At 43.2% G+C, this 20,212-nt stretch overlaps 1 protein-coding gene across 6 annotated transcripts in view; it reads right to left on the reverse strand.

Moving 5' to 3' along the window:
- Window positions 1-187: 187 nt before the first annotated feature.
- LOC107216822 (unconventional myosin-XVIIIa) overlaps window positions 188-20,212 on the reverse strand; it is an 84,014-nt gene continuing 63,989 nt past the window's right edge. For 3 of the 6 annotated variants that reach the window (XM_015654115.2, XM_015654116.2, XM_046733150.1), the window contains 11 exons: window positions 8,473-8,601; window positions 8,195-8,338; window positions 7,961-8,050; window positions 4,234-4,593; window positions 3,913-4,067; window positions 3,415-3,538; window positions 2,876-3,330; window positions 2,466-2,778; window positions 1,704-1,967; window positions 1,286-1,623; window positions 188-1,176 (listed from right to left, as the gene is read on the reverse strand). In XM_015654115.2, coding sequence (XP_015509601.1) covers window positions 1,170-1,176; window positions 1,286-1,623; window positions 1,704-1,967; window positions 2,466-2,778; window positions 2,876-3,330; window positions 3,415-3,538; window positions 3,913-4,067; window positions 4,234-4,593; window positions 7,961-8,050; window positions 8,195-8,338; window positions 8,473-8,601 — 2,379 coding nt within the window. In that variant the 3' untranslated portion in view covers window positions 188-1,169. Of the gene's footprint in view, window positions 1,177-1,285; window positions 1,624-1,703; window positions 1,968-2,465; window positions 2,779-2,875; window positions 3,331-3,414; window positions 3,539-3,912; window positions 4,068-4,233; window positions 4,594-4,707; window positions 6,159-7,960; window positions 8,051-8,194; window positions 8,339-8,472; window positions 8,602-9,169; window positions 12,366-20,212 lie in introns of those variants that run through there. The other 3 variants (XM_015654117.2, XM_046733149.1, XM_046733151.1) reach the window with 3 other exon arrangements.

Here is a 20,212-nt window from a genome sequence, read left to right on the forward strand (position 1 = left end):
TCGGCCAGTTTCCCTGCGACACCAGGTGGCTATTTTCGGTACTTTTAACAACATGTGTGTTACTTGGTTGGAAAGCACAGGATTTTTTGCGCTCACGCTCAGCCGAACTACGAGAAAGATAGATGTTTATTTTGCTGTGTATTTTGAGTTTGGGGATTGGGATTTTAATACAGAAGACCCTGTGAAATAATTAAATAAGATTTGCATTATACAAAGCAATAAGTTACATAAATCCTTACAGACAATTGATCGTCTTATATTTATATAATAATAACCACATATTTATCATTTATACAATCGTTTAAAGTGAACTTAGTGATTAGCTTATTGAACGTTATCATCGTCTACGATGGTTGAATTGATTATACATCTCTAAATCATGTCGTAGAAAATGAAAATATTACAGGATTCCACAGTTTGGCTGATTGGCATTAAGTATTTAAGCCTCCTGACGCAGACGTTGTATGCCAGCACGCTGGTCAAATTGTGTAAAACATAAAACGATTGTTATGAGCCCGTTTGGGTATAAAATACTTCCAAGTAAGTGTGAGATGACGAGTTGTCGAAATAATTGGAAGACATTTGGCAATTCTGACATTTAACAGCGTTATAGCAACACACGCGTACAAAAGCGAGAGGAACAAAAGTCTTCGATGCAAGCAATACGACACTCGATTTCCTTGATTTACCACACTTCGATAAGGATAGTGTGGTATGATCAGTGTTACAGACTTTTAGATTCTACATGTCGGAGTACAGCTCAGGTAATCGTAAACGTATTTCAGCTTGCTTTTTTATTTACTTAGTTTTTTGTTTGATTTTATTATTCACTAAGAATAGTAAAAATAACGCTCTAATAGTTGCATTCATCACTTCTGTCTTCGCAATCACACAGCAATAGTACATAATCAATTCTATACGGTCTCTAATTAATACATGTTACTTTATATTTCGCCAAAGTTGAGAATGCGACATACCGTTATATTCTTTTGAGACAGTTTCTCATCATTCCATTTGCATTCTTGATAACCGCCTCTGTGGTGAGGACCTCGTCTAATCGTTCATGCAAATCTTGTTCGTCCCGATCGTACTTCTATTTCTCTTCCTCATTGATCAGCTTCAGTTTACATTTTGTAATTATCGCTTTTTTAATTGCGTTGAAAACTCGTTCAATCACTGAAAAATACATCAGCTTAATAGATATTACTAGAAAGAAGAGTTTTTCATTCAGTTAGAAATAGGCGACAAGTTCACTTCGAATAAACAACACTGCCTTGCCACTGACCTGTCGCTGTTATCGGTTGTCGCCTCCTCGCTGCAGTCAAGGTCTAATTCACCTTGAATTGCGCTTTGGAGGTCGTCGATCCTTTGAAGAGCCAGACGCAAATCGTCGCGGGCAACTTTGGTCTCAGCCTCGGCTGCCTCCAAAGTCTTTTCAAGGTCGCGTCGAGCTCTCATGGTCTCGTGTTCCCGGGCAACGGCGGAACTTGCCTCATCGCGGGATTCCCTGAGGGAGCGTTGCAGCCTCCTCGCCGCGTCCTGCGCCGTTTGTTCCTTCGTGCGTAGAAGAGCTGCTTCGGTCTGCAGTTTATCCACGTTTTCCTTTAGTCTGGCGATCTGGGTCTGCAAAAGGAAAGAGATGAGCATTCATAACGCAGATGGACCACGAGTAGTTTTCGCTGTAGATGAAAATGAACCCTGACCTCCAATCGTGCTCTGGTAGTTTGCTCCAACTCCAGCTTACTTTCAAGCTCCTTTGTGCGGAACTCTAACCTTCGAGTTGCTAGGCTGTTTGCTGTTGGGTCACCAAGCTGTTCCACGGACTCGAGACGCTGCGAAAGTTCAGTTAGTTGATCTTTGAGTGACGATCTTTCGGCTTCTAAGGCTACCACTTGCGCCTGAGAATCTTGGAGTTGCGCCTGCTCGGCAGAAACCTGTTGCACCACTGCTCGATACTTCTTCAGAACCTGAGGGTACACCGATATTATTAAATACGTAAAGAGGACCCTGGAAGCATGATTTATGACTTGAAAAGAACCTCGAACCAAATCCTATGGGAGTTGAGCCCCGTTTCTACAATATTGTAATGCATACTAGTGGGTAGTGTATGGTGTGTATATTATTAATACGCGTTAAATCTCTTTTTTATTTGAAACTGGGATATTGTGTTCATTCTCTAACGACCATTTGCTACCTGGATTATGCTAAACACCAAGAAAAATATCTGAAGCCACCAACTGAACACATAAAAAGAATTTTTGTGATGTTTGACACCTCCCATGAAGCGCCCGTTTTTGATGAACTTTAATTAACTACATCTTATAACGGACCCATGTTCGTACGTTAAAATATTTTCTTCTTATACTCGGCTAGTACCATACACTGCTATATAAACCATTTGTGTACATCAGAGGCCCAGTTTCGGACAATGTTCAAGGAAAGGGACTACAAAGATGTTTACCAACCTCTGCCAGTTCTTCCTCGTTTTCCTCCAACTGAGAGCGTAACTCCGCTCGTTCCCTAGAGGCAACATTAGCTCGCTCGTCAGCTTCCGAGCGAAGGCGAGATGCTTCTTCAAGAGCAGCTTGGGTTTCGTTAAGTTCAAGTTCCAACGCCTGTTTTGCCTTGATGGCAACCGCCCGAGCGCATTCAGCGTCTTCCAGCTGATTTTTCAGCTGTCGAAGCGCAGCCTTGCCAGCAGAATCGCCTTTGGTTCGTTCCAACATGGTCTGCGCGTCACGTAGCAGCGCCCTTGTCCTTTTCAGGTCCCTCTTCAGTCTACATTAGAAGAATAGAAAATGATCGGTTAGTTATTTGAGCCGCAGAAGTTTTTAACTTCAACAGCAATCCTCAAATGGATGAAAATTGAACCGACCTTTGCATGTTTTCAGCGTCTGTAGCGCGGTCTGTTCTATCCTGTTCTTCGAAAGCTACCAACCGACGTTCCAGGTCGTGTTTTTCTCGAAGAAGAATAGTCCGCTCTTCGTGTTCCGTCTCCAGTTGTGCCTCGAGAGCTTTGAGTTTTTTATGCGCATTGCCGCGCACTTCTTCCAGCTCCTCATCTCTCTGCTGCATTTCCTTCCGCATTTCTTTTCTCTGCTGTTCAATACTCATTTCTAGTCTCAGTTTTGCTTGTTCCAAAAGTTGTACTTGTCCAGCAAAGTCGTCCAACTCCTCTTCTTGGTCCTTAGTCTTCTTTTCCAGTTCGTGTTTCGCCTTTTTCAGCTGAGCAACTTCCTCCTCGGTCTTTCCGCCGAAAGTCAGATCCTCCAACTCCTGTGTAAGACTGTGCAGTCGTTCCTCTTTCAATTCAATCTCTAGCCTGGCGTCCTGTTATCACAACATGTACTTGTAATATGGTAAAATTTACGAGATTTCGATGTCCTAAACTATTGTTTCTGAAAGTTGACTTACACTCAAGTTTTGTTCAATGGTGAATTTCTCAGCAATCGCCAGTTCTTTTTCCCTGGTAATTCGTTCTCGTAGTGTTTTCTCTTGTCTGAGATCATCCATCAGATTTTGTGTCTCAGAATCAAATCTGGTAAAGAAAAACAAACGTTACACTGACATGGTGCACGTTACGGATACTGGTAATACCTTCGAGGCAAAAGTGATATATTTCTCTTATCGAAAGCTGGATTCAATCCAGTAACTAATAACGAACAGACACAGACCATCACGGATGCCAATGTAATTATTTACCGGTAGTGATGGTACTGTGGCGCTTGGATGAAAGCCAAACACTTGTTAGATCTGATGAATTGAGAAACTGACCAATGTAAATCATGCACATAATGGAAATAATCAACTCTGCCGTAAAACGAAATTGCAGAGTGTTCCATTTCTAAATTTACTATCGGAGCTTTCGAAAGACTACCTACTATGTATAGAACGGAAAACGTTTCTACTCACTTGCGTTGTTTCTTTTCCAAAAGATTATTTCTCGCCGTTTGTTCCTCGAGCAGCAAACGCAAGTCGTGCATTTCTCCGTTCAGCTTTTGCACTCGGCGTTTCCATTGACCAACGACCTGTCGTTGTTCCTCAACCTCTTCGTAGGCATCCGCCAACTAAAGAAGATTATGATGAAGATTTTAGTTTAGTATTTTTAAATTGAAATATATTTCAAGTGGTACGCTGTAGTGTCTGATTCCAAGACGTGGTATAGGTGCTGGTAAAAATAACCGTACCGCAAGGGAGTGGTACCTGATTTTTAATAACAACTATGACGCTCACCTTCTTCTCGAGTTGTTTCTTGAGGCCAACCAGCTGCTCGAGATCGTCTTCGTGTTGCTGAGCCATCTTCCGCTTGGTAAATTCAAGTTCCCTGACGGCATGTTCGTACCTCTGCTTGTAGACACCTCCTTCGTCGCCGTCCTCACCGTCGGATGCAACCCCGTTAAGATCGGCAGCTCTTGCGTACAACAGTTCCATTTCCAGTCGCTCGGTTGTCTGCTGGAGGTTTTTATTCTCCTGGGTAACATCCTGGAGCTCACGTTCCAGCCTGAGACGCTCCGATGTCTCGGCGTCGATTCGTTCGGCAGCAAGGGTCGAGGTCGAGTGTTCCTCGGCGAAGTCAGCGGTGATTTCGCTCAACTGGAAAAGAAAATGGACAGAGACCATTCGGTCAAATATCACTATCGTAGAACTCGGCCAATTCCCCTAAGCTCTCGCGAGTTCTTAAAAAGTAATTTATGCTTTACTCGCTACCTCGTCACCGTCGCATTCCGACAGCGTTCTGTCCTCAGACAATCGAGACAGAGTACCCGAGGGACTTTTCGCGACGCTGTTGCTTCTACTGAAGTACTGAAAACCTTTTATCATGATATTGGTCGCACTGCGGCTTCGGCCTAAGGGACGATGCTTGTCGTTGTGAGGTAGGCTGGTCAAGGATCCAAACTCCGTCGCTTCATCCTTGTGCCCCAAGCTCTTCCACTCGTCCATCACGTGATCCGTCCGCTGAAGGAACTCCGAAATCCTTGAGGACAGGAAAGAAGAAGCGGTGGCGGGCTCTAGATGTGCAGCGGTCGGTCGAAAGGATTGGCGAACCTTCTGCTTCTCGATACCCAGGACAAAATTGAGACTGGCATCGAAAACGACCGGCGCCTGTTCCTTGTCTTGCAGTTCGTCGAGTTTCATGGGCATAGACTCCTGGGGGAACGTTCTTCTGGGAATCGGTGACGTTCCCGAATGAGAACTGACCGAGCCAACGGACGGTGACCTTGTTGACCGGGAAAGAACCGGAGTAATTGATCTGCAGCTTTTCGAACCGATTGATAAGCATGGTGATGGGCTTCTGCTGATAATTTTTGTCGATGCGTTTGGTTTTATTATAGCAATTTTGTTCAACGGTCTTTGCTGAAACGAATTCGGAGGAAGGGGCGGCCTTCGCGAATGATTACCGACGATCCCAGCAGCGAGATCACTAGTCATCGACTTTCTGATTGGCATCTGTTGTCTCCTCGCTGCATTGTGGCCGCACCCATTTTCCACGAAACACGAACCCATCGGCGATGGTATGGGTCCAGCATACATAGTAGGCGCTAGAGGCATTTCTAAATCTCTCAATTGGAGATTTTTTATTCAAAGAGAAAGCCGAGGAGTGCCCGTCGGCCGCATCATGCCCGTATAGGTCTGACAGATGTGTCGAGACGTCCGACCGTTGTTTCAAGTACTTTTTGTCACGTACTATGATACAAGACAAGATGGTGCATTGTCCGCGTAATTGTAAGACCTCTGTGTAAGCCTATTGTTGAGAATTTCCTGTCACTCGCACTGACTACATCGTCGCACTGTTACAACGATGTTGTAAAACAATTTCTCTGAATGAAACGTCGCATGAATCAACACTTCCTTTGCTTTAGACCTTACATCCAACATGTACTATTCACTCCGTCTTGTTCTATGTAATTCGCACTCGTCACGCATTAGCTAGGGTGCGATATTGAAACGGAGAACGAACTGGTTACGTTACGTGATACTGAATTCTTTGAGCTGGTCCGATTCGCAGATTTTAGATGAACTTCGGTTGCGTAATACTGACATTCGGTAACCGGGATACTTTTGAATAGCTCGAAGAACCGGCCGAGCGAAGAGGTGGATTGCAACTGCCGTTTGCCTTCGACCCCCAGAGGTGTACTGTTAGCAAAACGTTCGTGGAAACGGAGGTGGTGGAGGAGGTGGTCACCTCTGAGTTATTCTGAGAAAAGGCAGACGGAATTGGCCATTGGCCAACTAGTGGCTGTCCCTCTTCTCCGGGGTGGAAGGGTTGGAGAAGATGCATTTAAGCAAAACACGATTGAGGAGAGAGAATCGAGTTGACGACGCGTAGCAATCAGCAGAGATCGCTGATTAATTAGGAGTTTGTTCCTATTTTACAGAATCGCTAGCAATCAAAGAATATTAACTGCCGGTATCCGCGCACGTATTTTTCTACATTTCACTTCGAGGAAAAAACGTTCTGCTAGACGCTTATTACATTTCTTGTCGAATAACAACCATCGAGAAAATTCGGCCCAACAAATTTGCATTTCGAATCTGGGACTCAGGAGCCAGGAATATTCTTACACGCTTGTCGAATCTGTTTACTGATGTGCATACGGCCTCAATCGGTTGCTGCAACGGCTCATCAAAGGAGTGAGAAACATGATCGTAAACTCTAATTCGCTTCTGAAAATAAGGATACTTTCCTGTTTCTAAAGGATGGGTGTCAAATTATACTTGAGAAACATCAACCGAACCTGACATCCCTTTGAAGCTCACCTTCAAGGGGTTCCTTTCATTTATGATGAAGCATCCGACAGTCTTGATTATGTAAGCTATCGGGAAGTAAGCTCATTTCACGAGTTTAATAATATGAACTGAATCATTAGGGGTCAGGCAGAAGATACTCTATCGTCCATCTATTCGTTCATCCGGCTGCAACTCGAGGTCTCTTGTTCTTATTGAATCTGTCCACTGCCAATCCAACGTCCGATGGTTTATGTGCAGCAGGTGTGCGAATCCCATGAGCCGTCACCTTTTACTAACAGGAGACAGCGAGACGAGGTCGACGAACTAGTCGTTCAATTCCGGGTACTCTTGTCCTCTTCTCAGGATAGACCGATGTTTTTGTTCACTTTCAGCCCTTTTTTGGTTACTCTTTTGAGGAGGTAAAGAGTTTAGCCGATTCATCCTCCACGTGGATGTTCCTCGAGAATGGAATTCGACGTTTTCCAAGTATCCGATTAACCATCCAACCAATCTTATCATCGCGGAGAACGTCGTCTTCAACTGACAATAGCAAGCCGTCTGAAGTAGACCTTATAAAAGTTACGGACGGTTTGTATCCATTTACTATTCGTCGTATAAAAGCTTTTTCCGTCTCTTTTGCACTCTTGCGATCTCGTACATTCGTATTCAAAGCCACAAATAAGATCCACGTAATTAAATGCTCGTTTGATTGCTAAGTGCAAACCTGTCTTCACCGGGTAGACTCGTCACATTATGAAACACGCAACGAATTTCGTTCTCATCTGATCCTCACATGCAATCCTACAGATTTGGCAACTTACGTATTCGGCACTAGAAAACATCCAGATCATTGTCGAAATACCAAATGGCAAAAAAAAAAAAAAAAAAAATGCGCGATATGCGTATCGACGGGTTAATAATATACGAAAAAACTCTCGGTATTTTATTATTCCAACTCTCACATGAACGTTAACTGAACGTCGGACACTTCGAACCTCACGACTGACGATCGGGAGACCGTCCAAGAATTCTGTGCATTGTGATTCCAGCATCTATTCACGCCTTCAATTACACGGATTCAAAAGATTTAATTGGAACGCACAAAAGCCTCGCTACGTGTCGGCTAATTCAAGTTTATTATAACAGGTTTTGACTATAGATTGTCGTCAACCTACTTATATACTGATAAAAAATGATACATATGTAGGTACGTATTTTTCTTTAGACTCACCTTATTTTCCAATTTGTCGTTGTCGTGCTTCAGGTGATTTCGCTCTTGTTCCAGCCTTTCAACCTTGGCCCTCAGTACCTCGAGTTCTTCCTGCAAACCAATCAAATTGATGTGAGCAAAGCAGTTTCTACCTCCCAAATCTTTACGGGGTAATTTGGCATTCAAATACAGTTTTAAATATGTAAACGTGAAAACTACAGTTACTACAGAACGTTTGAAGAACCAACGACTCACCGTTCTTGCCTTGAGCTGATCTTCGGTGCGGTGAACATTGAGGAGTGGTGCTACTTTAACGTAGAGACGCCACCAGGGCCATTCTCGTACAGACATCAACTTCCTCACGTTTCTTTGTATACACCGCACTGCCATGTCTTGCAACTGTTACATAAAAGTGTTTTACATTTGCAACAAGATTTCCAATAGTCGGAAAAAGTTGACGTTAATCATTTTTATGGTTCTTGATCATGGTATTCGGCATAATTGCAAAGTCAGTTAACGGCTTCGACGCTTACCTTCAAGGTGTTGAGCTTACGACGTGCAAGATATCCGCGGCATCTTGCTTGCAGCAAAATTACGTGACCGGTTAACTTCTCATCCCTCTGAGACTCGAGTTGTTCCAACGCTCCAGAGCGGAAAAATATCTGTCAACGGAAATGGACACGCGTCCAATTTAACTAGATAGCGACACTTCGCTTGATGCGAGATAAAAGCGATACAATTACAACGTGTGGCTTGATATTATTATGCCAGTATTCTTATTTATACCAACGTGTTAATATACCTGCTGCATGAATACAAAGGCATCCCTTATGATTATTTACATTTAAATGAATGCTGAGCAATAAACGAAACAACAACGGATGAGCATTGGGAGGAAATCAAGGCCCTAACTTGTTGAAAATTTCATTGCAAATTATAATAATACTCGCTGTCCACGGTCAACGGCCGAGGGAAATCTTGGCAAAAGTTAAAGTTGACTGTAAACAAGATGAATGCGGTGTGATCTGTCAACGAATTTGGCGGTCAGAAGGATCGAGCGATCCAAACTTCTGTTAGCATGATTTAAAAGAATAAAAGTAATTCAATAGCTCGTTATCTGAAAATATCAAGATCAGCGTGAGGAGGAAAATGAAGAGAAAGGAAGGTAAGAAAATGAGAAAGATTAGCTTGACTGCGCGTGAATTAATTCCACAACCAAGCGCCCACTACCTGAGTACGGTAGCGTGTAGTTTTAATGGTGACCTGTTGTCTTTCGGCCAACGGTATAATCGGCGAGGCAGGCGACATCTTTTTCGTAGCCGCAGTCTTCCAGCTTTCGCTCTCGCTGGAGCTCCTTGGGCTTTGCAACTTTGCATCTTCCCAGCTTTCGATGCTGCTAGCCCCGCTGGATATGGACAAACTTTTTCTAGCCGATTTCTTTTCCGCGGTGGGAATGAAGCGCTGTACTATCGGGGTGGCGTTAAAAACCTCGATGGTTCTTTCGAGGCTGGTGTCTAGGTCCTGGATAATACCCTTTAAGAAATCTTCGCTCTTGTTGAATTTCTTCAATTCTTCGTTGCGGTCCTTCCACTCCGCGTCGTTCTCGTTGCTCATGTGGCCGCTGTCTTCGGAACAATTGTCGTCGGACATGTATCCGTTTTTGTCCTTCTTCGACATGTCCTTGTTGTTCTCATCAGCGGCTGGGCTAGCTGCCACAGACCCTTCTTTATTCCATTCGTTGGGAACAATGATATCCTTTGCCCCAGGTGACTGCTGAACAACTTCAGTGGTATTTTTACAGTTGAAGAAGTTTACGAGGTGCTCGATGTCCTTCACCCTCTTCGCGCCATTTACTCTCTTCGCTTCAAGGAGCGCATCCGTTGCCACGGGTACCGGAGGTGGTTTCTTCGACAAGTTCACGGTGTTCGTGTTGATTCTTGGTTTCGGTGACGGTTTGTTTTTTGTCATCGGAGATTCCGACTTTTCTTGTGACTTTTTAATCTGGTTCTCCCAGTTCCGGCGTATTTCCTGGATGTTTGTCTCTGGCTCGCCACGACGAAGAAGACTCTCGTGACTTTTCGCGAAACCACGGCTTCTCTCCAATGTTTCTTGACTACGAGACAAATTCTCCTTGCTCCGTGCAAGCTCTTCTCTGCTTCTGTTCAAGTTATCACGACTTCGCGAGAGGACCTGCTTACTCTTAGCAAGATTCGCCCGGCAAGTTTCTAGGTCTATCTTCAAATCTCTCTTGACGCTTTTCGAGCTTTTGTTATCATTGTCCTCGTCTAGCTCAGCCATCAACTGTTTGACACGTTTTTCCAGGTCCACGGAATCGTGAACCTCTAACGGTACGGATTTGGTGCGCAGCAGTTCCTTCTTCGCCGGGACATTTTTGTCGTTCGGAGTTTGCTCCTTGAGACTGTCGAACCTCTCCAACGACGCACCTTGGCCCTTGAGATTTTCGTAAATGGGTAAATTTTTCGTTGGGATTGGCAAGTTCGTCCGGCAGTTCTGATAAATTGGGTCGACTCGCTTGACCGCGGCATCTTGACAGTTCTGGTAAATGTGCTCGTCAACGGATCGGTCCAGCTCGTCGCAGTCTTCGACCTTCTTGGATGTACTGACCTCTGCGTTACGATCTACTCGCGATAGATCGACCAGAGAACAATTGGCCGCAGTTGGTGTGCTAAGATGTTGCGTGAATAGTGGTATTCGGCTGGGTCGCAGTCCCGACACGGATTTCGCTCTGGACATTTTCCCCGAGCCAGCGGCGCACGGAACGCTCCACAGGCTGGTGGTGCGATTCAGGATTCCCCTGTTTTCGTTTTTCCCAGCACTTCCAATTGCATTGCTTTTGTTTCCTTCATGGATGCTATGTCTGTTTTTCGAAGGTGTATTTTGCTGCTGTGTAGAGTCTACAGGAACGTTCCACAGGCTGGTGGATCGGTTGAGACCTTTTCTTTGAAGCGCGTCCGGCTTTTTCGGAAGTAAACCTTTCTTCAAAAGTGCTCTGTCCTCCAGTATGGTGCACGAATTTTCCTTCTCTTTTTTGTTGGTCTTATTTTTCGGCTCGCTCTTCATCGGGCTCAGGGACAGGCTGCTTCGACTCAGTCTGCTCAGACTTGGACGCGGTTTTCCAGATACGTTTGAGCGTACCGCCGGAACTGGATTACCGGCTGAATTGTTTGTTGCCAAACCGGTGTCGCTTCCCGATATTTGTATCACGGTCACGTTTGGCGCGGCCGACTTCGTCGATGAAGTCGAGCAACGCGCACTTTTGTTTGTAACGGCACCTGCAGGTGATGATCTATTGTTCGGAGGCCCGTTGATACTATGCCGCTTACTCGCCGTGTTACCAACGCCATTTTTATCCTGTCGTTGTGTTTGCGAATTCGTTACGGCTAATGAAATCTGCTTCGCAATGTTCGACGTGCTTCTGGCTTTAGCCAGACGCTGAGGTCCAGATGGAGACCAATTTGGATTGTTGTAGAATTTCTGAAGACCGACACCATTCGTCGACTTTGGTATGCAAACGCTCTTCGCCGAAGCCATGATTACCGTTACACTCAATCACACGCGATGAACACAGAGAGTTTTTCTTTCAAAGATTGTGGTAATCAGATCGAATTTCGTGGATTATTCACCGGCCACTATCATCGGACACTCATTCGATACTTAAGCTTGCATCAAGCTAAGCCAGCGTCGTTGCACGCTGATTCCACGATTTATCAAAGGTCTACGACTTTCCTCTCAAACAACAAACGTCCACTGAATGAGACGCTTCGCGGTCAAGCTTGTGTGTTGCCTCAATATAATACATCAGCAGCACTCCGGACGAGTGTTGGTTAGATAACGTCAAGTCACGGAAACCTCTTGTAAGCAGCTAGCTTTATCTAGTCTACAATTGGACCCTCGTATAGGACGGTCAACAAGTTGCAGCCCCGATGCTCCAGGGTGTTTTCAATGGTACGAAGACATGACTATCGATTTTGATGGATCCACATTAACACACCGGAAAACAATCGCAACCAACCTTCACTGTTAATGATCTAATACTTCAATCTATGAAGGAATCTATAAGACGGTTGATTGAAACTCAGTGGCTAACGTGAGTCGATCGTTTACCGTTACAGTCGGCTGGCTTATTGCCTGACTTGATATTGAGGTTGTTATTACACTATTTTCAATAACAGTCTTAATACCGCTTTTCACAATCGCGATTAATGACACGTGGACACAGTTTGATCGTTACTTCCGTAACGTCGCGACAGTTCAAGACTGTTGGGGGCAGGCAAGTTTTCAACTGTAACTCATTTTTTTGAAATCCATAATCAATCTTCGGCCGGGATTCTATCACTGTGACAAACTGGCATGGCGGTCGAAGCAGCAGAGGATCCGCGACATTGCAGCTCGCGGCACCAACTCGGACTGAGTCCAGGAAGAGCGCTCTTGGATCTCGGATACCGAGAGCTAGTCAGTCAGGTGCGCCCCCCTGTCTTTCATGCACCTTCCCCACCTCGCGCACCTGGCCAAAGCAGAACCAACACAATTGGTAACTTCTCGTCCACGCGACCGGTTACTCCGACTCTGCCGTAGCTGTCTCCAGCCGCAGTTCCATGGCTCCGTCCTCCAAGAAAGCCACTGATTTCTAGCCAAGTCGGAGGAGGTCAAGATCCATTCGAAGGCGATGTCGATAAATCCTTGCTAATTAACTAATTGGTGCAAAATTCGGCACGTATGAAAATTTCCCAATATTGCGATTAGAAAAGTTACTCATCATTTTCACCGATTGCTTAAACTTGTCAGGTTTCCATTATATCATTCCGTTCTTGGATCGTAATGACCATTTACAGTGAGGCGACAATGTGGAAAAAATTATCTCAAGTCTAGTCTAGGATCTAGACGAAGGGAAGCGGAAGTGAAGTCGGAATAGAGACTGCAGAAGATGTAAGAAGATGAGAAAAAGTTATACTGGCTTGTGGTGAAGGCGGGGGAAACGGGACGGAGAGAGAGGGAAAGAGAGAGAAGAAAGAGATTGATTAAGGGATAGAAAAGTAAAAGAGGAAATAGAATAAAATCTCTGCCTCATAAGAATCACCAGCAGATGGTAAGCGTGTAACCCTGCGCAATGCGATTCCATCGCAGTAATTATATAGGTAAACAAGGTTTGCTTATATTATATGGATACAGATATGGAATGAAAATTTGAACAAAGCGACGTTATTCATTAAACGGTGGTAGTGATAATAAAATTAAAAGATATGAAAATGGCCACGCAGACAATTACGTGGCTGTTTTTTCTTCTTCTCTTCATCTCGACACGAAGGCGTATAGAAATATACCGCGTGAAGGAGGAGGAGGAGGAGGAGCCCCCCCCCCCCCCCCCCCCCCCCCCAGTGAAAGTGGTCACAAGGTGCGGCCAAGACATTGAAATATATCCCAAGTGGAACAGTTTTATTGCATGTGGTTCCAACGGTTGGGTAGGTATATATTTTATGTGAGTATGCGGGTATGAGCAAAGCATCTCTCGTTATTTCGCTGCTCTCTCTTCCTCGATCGCGCCAAGATCGCGAGATATAAATTTCGAATCGGTGCGCGAGGCAATCCATGAGAACAGTTTTTTTTTTTTTTGGGGGGGGGGGGGGGGGGGGCGCGATGAGGAAAAAAACAGTTTTATACTGTGATTCGATTGGTCAATTTCAAAACGTGTTTACATTCGCTCGATATCACACTCGGTAATGACGACATCACAGCACTTTGGTTGTGAAACGAGTAAATGGTGTGAAAAGAAGTTCGAGTAACATTCTGTAATAAATTGATGGATTATTGTTCCTCAGAAATACGCATCACTATCTTCTCACAGGCAATTGTACGGAGGTCAGAAAAGAAATATGGCAGTACATAATATATTTGAAACTTCGACAGAATGTCACAATTGTTGCCACAAGTGTTGTGCGTAATGTGTCGTTTGAATACGTAAGTACATACAAGCGGAGTATAAGATCGGCATGCAAAGCTCGCTAAATTCATCGTGTAAACCGGTTTCAAGTAACCGGCAAAAAGCTAATAGCATCTTATTACATCGAATGTATAGATGCGCGATTGAGGTAACTGCGGATTGAAGAGAGAAAAAACGACAAGTAGGCGTAAGAATTCAAGTATATAGTATCTAGTATCAAGTCGGTAGACTTTCGGAGAAACTGATCGAATCACTTCACTCTCGATATTGGAAGCGACGGATCTTTTAATATTGAATCGTCGACTTAGGCACTGTAAAAAATGTGATGTTCAGTGATTGGAAATTTTTATGGTCAATTCAGAGATAAAATGATCGGTCGAAATTTTGAAACTCGTTTGAACTTCTTCACCCTCTATTCCTTTATCTTTTAGGTCTCATTTGAACCCTCCAGATCCTTATAGTTCTGCAGTTTGACTTAATAGATCCCCGAATCTGCGGAATTCAAGAAAAGAAAACCTAAAGAATTAATTTAAGTCTAATACAGAAATATTGTAACTAAGGCTTCCGATGGTCAAATAAGTCCCAATTTCGGCTCTCATTAGAATCTGAAACATCGGAATCGATACTTTTGGCGTAGTTTTGATATTTAAATGAGGTTTTGTTAGCTCGTCATTTTTCTATTTAAGAACGTTTCATATAACATAAGCCTCGATAACCTTGAAATTTTCTTAATATCCTAAATCTCGTGTCGGGTATCAGATAGTTTCAGATTTATACCTGCGAAATTATAAGTCCGTTACAGAGGTCTGCACCAAAATTTTGTCACAGAGTGGAGAGTGAGTTTACTGTAGAAAGAAATCGATTTGGTTTTTGGCACGAACTTTGCAGAGAGCACGGTAAATGCCAAATTTAGAAAAAAACGATATCGTAGCTGCCTTCGCGAGATGAAAATGGTCATCTTCTCTCCTCGGAGGGAAAAATCTCTTTCTCTTCGACGTCGTAGCGTCGCCTGGTGTGGGTAACATTCTCTTCGGCGAACGTGAGCCTGCTGAGCAAACAGGCGAGGGTCGCGGACTGCTGTAGGTACTGGTACTAATCCAAAGACGGGGCCGAGGGTTTTGCCTGCGTTAAACTCCGGGTTCTTTGGCTCGGAACCTGCTCGAGATGTCGAGGATTGCAGCACCTGCTTGCCTACCTGGTTCGGCACCGGTTGTCCCGATTCCGCTCCATGCGCTGCCCTGCAGCATCTCAACGTGGTTCGAGTGAAGACCCGACGCTGCCGACTATTTATATAACCCACGCCTGAATCCAGCCTCAGCTTGTTGCGCAAGAAAGCGAACGCCTGCCTTCCGAGAGCAAGCGATGACTTATAATGACATCCTCAGATGTCTGCAATAATTCGTATTGTACGCTCCTCATAAATATATAATTCTTAGTAGAATTCGAAACTTGTGCTATAGATGGGCATAGGTATAGTTATACATAATCAATTAAATATCAGCAATCTAGACGTGACACCGAATGATTGTTAACCTCGATTATCCGATATTAGTGCCGATGAATGGTCAGTGTAAATGGAATGTTTTTCGACATGATCGTAAAGATGTATTTAACCTTCGAGAAGAGGAAAATATATGAAATCATAGTTCGTGGAGTTTCAATAGATATGTAATACACATCTAACACTTAACTTTCAGTAATGATGTACTGGCATAACACCGTTCAGTGAAAAAATTTGTACTGATTCGGATTTTAGTAATGAAATTCTGAGATGTTGAATTATATAGTAACAAATAAGCCTCGAGGAATCAATAGGTTCTGTAATATACGACTGTGCTTTAATAGGTTTTCAGGAACTATTAATAGACGACTTCCGTTTCGTACAGTGTTGGCACGATTACGTACAGAGCTATGAAGATTCACGCGGTTACGAAATGAAGCGCTGAATTAAAACTGCCTAAGGAACAAAGAGGAAGAAACTGGAGAGTAGCATAAGGAAAATGTGACAGATGTCACGAGTAAAGCGGAAGACAGAAGTAGATGACTTACAGGAAAGTGTCGTGAGTAGCATAGCTAATGATTTTAGTCGTTAGCAGGGTCTTCCAAGAGATGGATAAACATGATTGAGAAACAGCTCGTCCTTGGAGACATTTAGACTGCAGTCCACACGATAAGACATAAAATGAAGAAATGAAAACGGTTATCGTAAAGAGAAATTGTCGGTTATAGTACAGAATTTAATCATAAAGGTATCGAAGTTTTTCCTCAGCATGAATCGTTACGGTAACGTAACTAATTGCAACCTTGTAGAACATAAACATCGCTCGAGAGTACAAGAGATATATGTACGGAGTTTTACTGGCAACAAATTGGGCAAATTTTTTACCGCCCCAAATTTGACAGGGTAATCAGGCCGTTTCAACGAGCGGTAATTAGCGACCTGCATGACGAAACAGCGAACACCGAAGAGTCGATAGCAGACCTGGAATGAATATCAGCACTCGTAGTTTTCTCGAGGAAAACTGATTGGCAAGTGAACCAGTAAATCATTCTACTTCGAGTGGGGTGGTTTTTGTCGTTTTTTTTTTTTTTTTTTTTTTAAACATAACTCGATATTTCCGATTTGATTCTCACTTCTTTGCCGTACAGAAAACATGACAAGTATTGCGGTATTTGTTCATAATGTCAGTAATTCGAGAGCTGGATGAATCTAAAATTTGTAAAAATATGTTAAAAATTTGAACCATGCCCTTCTTCAAACCTTTGTATGTGGTTCTATTGATGTTAAAGATTTGAACTTTAGCTAGTTTTAAAGTGCTTGAAGTGCGTGTTCACGTAATATTTATCAATATCAATACCAATGAAGAATTTCATTTATTATGAACAATTACAATTAAAAAGTTTTGAAAAAACGTGAGCATGTTCGTAGATCAATTTTCTACTAAACTGTGAAGTTAAGAAATGCAACTACGACATGGAGTTGATGGTTTTTTTGAATTATTTTACATCAGTGTTCCATTTTGAAACTTTACAACATAGTGTAGGATATTGAATATGATATGTAGAACAATGAATATGCTCATACTTTTGAAAATAAAATCAAATTTTTGGCCCCTGCTAGCAGCAACAAATATTGGATGAGAATGCACTTCAAGAACTTTGAAACTATACGCCATGAAGTATGAGAGGAACTAAAAGTATAACGGTTTGAAAAGGGCACGTTTCTAGTTTTCTGCGTATTTTCAAAAATTTCAATGTCGCCCAACCTTCTAATTGTTGATATATGAGGGACCAATACCGAAATAAATTTCTCGTTTTACCGCACACACAACCCCGAAATAAAGTTACGATATTCTTGATAAGTGTGATGCTTCAAAGGTACCCGTTTCAAGTGAAACGACTTCATAATCCTGGAGCAAAGAAGAATCGATCAAGTTGTCGATGGACGCTTGACCCTAGCGACCTCTTCTCGCTCTGATAAATTCCCGACGCTATCTACGAAGACCCGCGACACCCTGGAGAGACTCTCGAGGCGCCAACAAGCCTCGGGAATCACGTTTTGCTTCGCCGCTCCGCGGTATCTATCATCCAGAAAGTACTCTGTACTTTGCTTGCAAGACCAACCCAGATACAGGAAACCTCCCAGAGATGCAATTACGTACCCCAGCGTTTGTCCGCCGCTTCTACTAAGAATCAGCTCCCAGCCGATCGCCCGACCCTGAGGATTCTTTATTACCACTGTAGCACAAATCACAGGTCTTAATTTCATACGCTATTCGCTAAATTCGTACTTTGTAGGCAAAAACAGAGATGCGGTTCCACTGACGATTCTACTATTGGATTCGCAGTTGCGAACGCCTCGGTTTTCGGGGGTTCGTAGCGGGAACAACTGGAACTTGATAACAAAAATTATCATTTAAGACACAAGGATACTAACAATAAGACGAATGCAGAATTTTTGAATTTCATGAACGTATTACGACAACCGCGAACCCGTTTTTCTTGTTCTCAAAGTGTTCTCACGACATGGCGACAAGCAGAATCAGTAAAGGATGGGTTTTGATGATTGGAAAAGAGGCAAAGATACACGCGATCGTGTTTCGAAGTATAATCACTGGGTTTCTTATTGGTCCGTAACTTTTTCGACGGAAGAGCGAATGATTTAGCTGACAAGTCGGGTGGAAAGAGGTCAGGAGAGTAGGGCCGCAATCAAGTCACCGGGCAAAACCATGCAATTTATTGCCATGGTGGTCTGACGGTTTTTGCAACAACGAAACACGGTGATTTAAAACCCCTGTCGAGGTCGAGGATGCGGCTCGCTTAGAAACTTTGTTCACGGCGAGCTGCGGACGTCCGATAAATTAGAGATGCGAGTTTGCGAGTCGATGCAATGAGGAGCAAATTTCTTTCACAGGCAAGTCAGTCGAATCTGAAACTGACCGACCCCCTCCTCGACTCTCGGCAAAAAAAATTCCGACCACATACAGTCTCGATAATTGGAAACTAAGGATACAAACTTCGTTATTCGGATCGAGACAAAAATGTATCGAGCATCGGCCTCAAGCTTGATTTACGATTAGTAGGAAGTTTCCATCGTATGATATAAGATTGACGGCTCACCTATGAAATCACAGTACATGTACAGAGTAGCTAACGGTCGTGTGGTGTAACGCGCATGCGCTAGAACTCTAGAACAAAAGGAGTTATCTTGTCAGGATAACCAACCGTCATAAGTTTAGATAGGAGGTCACCGCGATGTATATAACCTCAAAGAGTTTGACAGTTCTGCAAAAATATTGAGGGCATCTGTAATAGATAAAACATTTTTGCTGTAGGTACTGTTTTTTAAGATCGAATGGGCGGATTAAGAATGTTTCTATTCGTAAAAATTATTAATCGGGAAACGAACGAAGTTGAGCACAACTGCCACCGACAGCTGTCAAAGTTTTTGAGGTTACATACATTATGGTAACCTGTCATCTAAACTTATGACAGTTTGTTAGCCTGACAAAACAATTGCTTCCGCTTTGGTATTTTAGCGCATGCGCGTTACACTATTCGACCGTTAGCTACTCACTCTGTATAATATAAGTACGAGGATTATAATTTCAGCAAACTCTTCGCGCAGTAATAGCATCGAATCACAAGCCGCGGTGAAAGATGTTAACCGTCCAGTAATGTAATGTAAATCTAGTTTCTATTTAATAACAGGCAAGAAAGCATTTGCTCACCGGGCAATTATTATACATCCATCTCATTAATTAGTCAGGCAGCGATTTTTCCTGAGCTCTAGCCTACTTGAGCATCAGCGATATGATTGCGTCGGTACGTCAGTCGAAAGAAGGTGAGGATGGTCAGATCCGAGAGAAGTGTTGAGAAATAATTTGAAACTCGACATTCCTGGAAAGGAGGACTGAAATATTTGTCGGTGTAAGTGCTCGACAAGTTTCAGGCATGCCCGACTAAAGATTGTCCGAATTCTACGGTTTGGTGCAAGCAGTCAAGCTTATCGCCGATACCTTATAATTCGAACGTTGCCGATGGAGAAGAAAAAGGATTTTTTTCTTTTTTCGACCACCGAATCACTTGGAGATTTCATTAATGACCGTAAATTATTTTCGATACTTCTAACACTATTTGGAAGCGCTTTACACCAGACACGGTCCACTTCCTGCGGGTACTCGTTTTGCTCTCGTTTGGGTTTTGTCACCTCGTCCAGACCGAGATAAAGGCTTCAAGTCGCCCCGTCACGGTACGCCAAGTTTTGGTCTACTTTGTTCAAAGATGGATCTCTTCTTGGTACCAAATGTACCGACGCTCAATCTCTTTTTTTACATCACTGATTCTACACTCACTGCAAGCATGTCTTCAACTCAGCCGATGGAATGTCACTTCCTGCGCCGGAAATAAGCTGCGCAAAGTGATGAATCTTGACAGTGCAAGAAGCTGAAAAGCAATTTGACTTGAAACACGATGACATACTCGTATATATATAATTTTGATATGTCGTAGTACTACATACTAATTGCGGAACATGAAAATCCTCAATTCGAGATATGAATTAAACCCTTGTCAAAAAAATTTTAGGAGTTCCTGTAGGCAAAAAACAAGTATGACTCAATCTGTTTTTTGCGCCAAAAAGAAATAAAAAAAGGTCGGAGTGTATCCTGATATTCTTAGAGTGCGAAGAAAATGTGATCATATATTTAAATCGGTGTTAATATTATGATGATTGGTGGAAAATCTCGTGCAGTGAGGTACATAATAGTCACTGAGTGATGTAAAGAAGCTCTGTATAAACCAAACGATGTAAG

Source organism: Neodiprion lecontei, chromosome 2, assembly GCF_021901455.1.
Source record: "Neodiprion lecontei isolate iyNeoLeco1 chromosome 2, iyNeoLeco1.1, whole genome shotgun sequence".
Lineage (NCBI taxonomy): Eukaryota > Metazoa > Arthropoda > Insecta > Hymenoptera > Diprionidae > Neodiprion > Neodiprion lecontei.